General features: G+C 47.7%; 1 protein-coding gene across 1 annotated transcript; it reads left to right on the top strand.

The window, feature by feature from the left end:
* The first annotated feature begins 934 nt into the window (after nucleotides 1-934).
* Nucleotides 935-3316, top strand: TEX38 (testis expressed 38). Its single transcript, XM_019501358.1, has 2 exons — nucleotides 935-1047; nucleotides 2737-3316. Exons 1-2 carry the CDS (start codon nucleotides 1032-1034, stop codon nucleotides 3231-3233), a joined length of 513 nt encoding a protein of 170 aa, XP_019356903.1. The 5' UTR covers nucleotides 935-1031; the 3' UTR covers nucleotides 3234-3316.
* The last annotated feature ends 228 nt before the right edge of the window (nucleotides 3317-3544 follow it).

The raw sequence follows: 3544 nt of genomic DNA, 5'->3' as shown, positions 1-3544 counted from the left end.
CTGTTAACGTGCACCACTGACAGGGTGTCTGCGTACCACTGGTGGCACCTGCACCACAGATTGGGAACTGCTGGTTTAGAGGAAAAACCAATCGAGACTTGTAGTAGAAGTGATATGTTTTATTAAACATAGATTTTTGCAATTTTTTTTGCAAAAATCTAGTTGGTTTAATAAAAGAGATCACCTCTACCACAAGTCCTGACTGACTTGGGAGGAACTTTAGTCCCAAGTTGGTGTGCACACACTGTTACTGTGCTGTAGATGCTGGTGTAAAAACCACAGTAAATTACTGCGCAGTAAATGCACGTGTAGACACACCCATACACTCCTAGAGCAGAGGGGCTGGATGAGGCCTGCAGAGGTCCCGTGTAGTCCAGCTCCTGGCCTGAGGTAGGATGGGCTCTGTCCAAGTCATCCCAGACAAACCCATCATCTCTTTTTGGAAAATGCCTATCACGCCTGACGAAGCACCAGACATCACACCTGACCCCACTGCAGGCGAAGCAGGGGGACCGCAGTGGCCAACGTCCTGCTGCTGTAAAAGGCTCGTAGATGCTCAAGAGACCCCAGGTAGACGCCTCACCCCAGCCAGAGGAACGCAACCCCCCAGTCAGTCCCAAGCCGCCCAGGAAGGAAGATAGATCCCTTCCTGACCCCCAGTGGGGCATCGGTCTGACCCTGGGTGGAAAGGCAAGACCCTCTCGCCAGGACCCTGCGGGTTTAAGTGTCAGCACTGCATGGGGATGACTTTGTGCTCTACCCAGTGGGGTGTCGCTGAGGTTTTATGCCGTCCCCGGCAGGGTGTCGCTGAAGTTTTATGCCCCTCCAGTGGGTGCCACTGTGGGTCTGGGCTTGGGGCAATGCGGCACTTGCTATTGTTGCACGGTGACAACCTAGAACGCCTAAGCGGCGGCAGTTCTATGCCACCCAAGGCCCTGGCTGGGACCGCCGTCTCCATCCTTCCCTTCTTCAGGCCAGGGGTGGGAACCAGCGCAAGCCTCTGATGCACTAAGAGCATTTGTGGGCCAACAATGGTTATCCCCAGCAGTGAGTACAGTGCTTATTTTCTTATAAATCTTGTAGTACCTCTCCCCACCCCTTGAAGTATTGAATGACATGACGAGAGCAGACCAGTGACCAGCAGCTGAGATCAGCTGGAAAACGGCAATACTATGCTGCCATCAGCCTTCCTATGTAGCACTGCTTGATATGAAATGCAGTTGCTGCTACCCAATATAATAGCTCTGACCTTGGGACAGACAGTCCACCTCAGAGAAAAATTTGGAAGGCTGTGGTAACAAGCAATGACCCAAAGAGGCAGTGTTTCCATCTCCAGCAGTGGTTCCCAAACTCGGACTGATTGCGCACCGCCCATTTACGATACAACCCTCAGGACCACCAGCAAATTGTTCAACACCTTAAGTACCACCAGCATATTTTTTGTCGTGTAGTTAAAATAAATCTATTAACACGTACCCACGGACAGGTTGTCTGCGCACCACTGGTGGCACGCGTACTGCAGATCGGGAACCGCTGAGCTACGGTTTTATCTATGTAAGATTACGCAGGGTGGGGTATAATTTTATGTATTGGCTTGAATTAAGAATGATAAATCTTGGTCGGAAGGTATTTGTTAGTAACAGCCACATATTTTAAGATGAGAAGGGACCACTGTGACAATTGATGCTGCGCTCCTACATAATAGTCAGAATATGCACAAGGCAGCCCCCTGGGTCAAGCCCATAACTGGCCTTTTTCATGCTCTTGCACTTGCAAGAGCTTATTCCAAGTAGCTTAAAGCAGTGGTTTCCCTTGGTGTTGTGTCTTATCCTTACAAGCACCAGGCCTCTGCACATGTAACACAGGGCAGACAGGACTTTGACCAGACGTAGTGCAGCTAAAGACTTCTACGCTGACTGCATTTAAGATCTCTCTGGTATGACAAGCTAAATGAATGCTGCTGGGATTTCTGATCTCTTTTATTAGACCAACATGGCTACAACCTACACCCCTGCTGCTGGGATTTGAACCTTACAGCTCACGGGCTTGCCTGACTGATTTAATGAAAGATGGCTCATTAACACCGGTGGTCTCCAGAGCACAGCTTCAGGGGAACATGTACAAACGCCTCCTGCCCCATGCTGCTTGCTGCCTCAGAAATTAAAGATATAGTAGACAGGGGGAGCTAAGTATGACGTTGCCCCCCTGAATTATTTGCTCAGTACTGCTGTGTGCATGTGGGCCATCAAAGGTTAGGGACTATGGTTTAAACCAATTTAGTAAAACCAATGCAGAAGCCTGTTGAGCACTTTCAATTGCATCTGATTTCAGCTACACTGGAAATGAAAAGCCCAATGCATTCACCCTATTTTGCTAACATGCGCTGGTATATGTTTGTACAGAGCCAGCTCCTTTTATGATTTAAAGCTGCAGCTTGTTCTCAAAGCAGACATCAGAATTACTAGCTTTATAAGATTAATTAAAGTTGGGTGTCACTCAAGTCCCAGCTTCAGACTCACTTGTGTGGACCTTAAACGGGTGAGAAGGATACAGGGAACAGAGGGGAAAGCAGCTCTCCTATTTAAAAGAAGGGCATGCGTGATTAATAATAAAAAGAAAAAAATCACAGAATTGTTTAGTATTATTTGTAGTGGAATAGCTCCTGACAGGCTCTAAACAACATGCAGATTGCCATCCCAGAGTTTTTTTTTTTATCAATTTGCTTTTGCTTTTCAGGTTGGTTGCCTCTCTACTTTGGGAGCATAGGGCTGTGCTATATCTTGCTTTTCACTTGCATGTTTCTCTTGCACTGGAGGAAAGTTATCCGGCGGGAGCGACAAGCCAAAGCGTGGGTTGAACTGGTGAAGAGTGAAATGTTCTTTCCCAACCCAGTAGTTCACTGGGCTGACAAGAGAGTCAATTATGGGATTAAAGCAGAAGTGTACGCACCTGAATCCAGTGCCAGCACAAAGCAGGCAGGCAAAAACTCTGCCAGAGATGACACGGATGGGGTCTTCGTTTCTTCCCAGGTAGAGGCGGATCCGTGCAAACTGGTATTTCAGGAATTGCCTTTTGTTCGCTCGCTCTCCAGCCTGCCACCAATGGTCAGTCACTCCATCTCTTACCCCTTCCCGGCCTTTCCATCCAGAGCGGTTCCGTTCACCTCTCTTCCTGACCTGGATAAAGTAGAGGAGAGCTGGCACTTTGGCAGCAGCTTGACTTCTGAAATGTAACTAGGTCATGACCCACAGCAGACAGCAACATTAAATAGAAGAGCTTATATATTTTAGGCTAACTCAAATAAAACAAGGTGTTTCCCAACCTGCCTCGAGTGCCTTTTTCTCATGCGTGATGCACAGAAAATGTGCGAGTACAGCCATAAGAGAGCAGCCTTTTGGGGAAGAAAAACCAGAATTGCTCCACTTTCAACTTCTGTTAGGGAGAAACCTGGTTAATAGTAATAATAAACAACCCATTGCTCCATTCAGTTCACCAGGCAGGTTGACACCACTGAGTAATACAGGATGCTCTTTTTCTTATTTCC

This window comes from Gavialis gangeticus, unplaced genomic scaffold, assembly GCF_001723915.1.
Source record: "Gavialis gangeticus isolate Ggan-Ray unplaced genomic scaffold, GavGan_comp1, whole genome shotgun sequence".
Classification (NCBI taxonomy): domain Eukaryota; kingdom Metazoa; phylum Chordata; order Crocodylia; family Gavialidae; genus Gavialis; species Gavialis gangeticus.
This window is presented reverse-complemented; position numbering and strand designations above follow the sequence as displayed.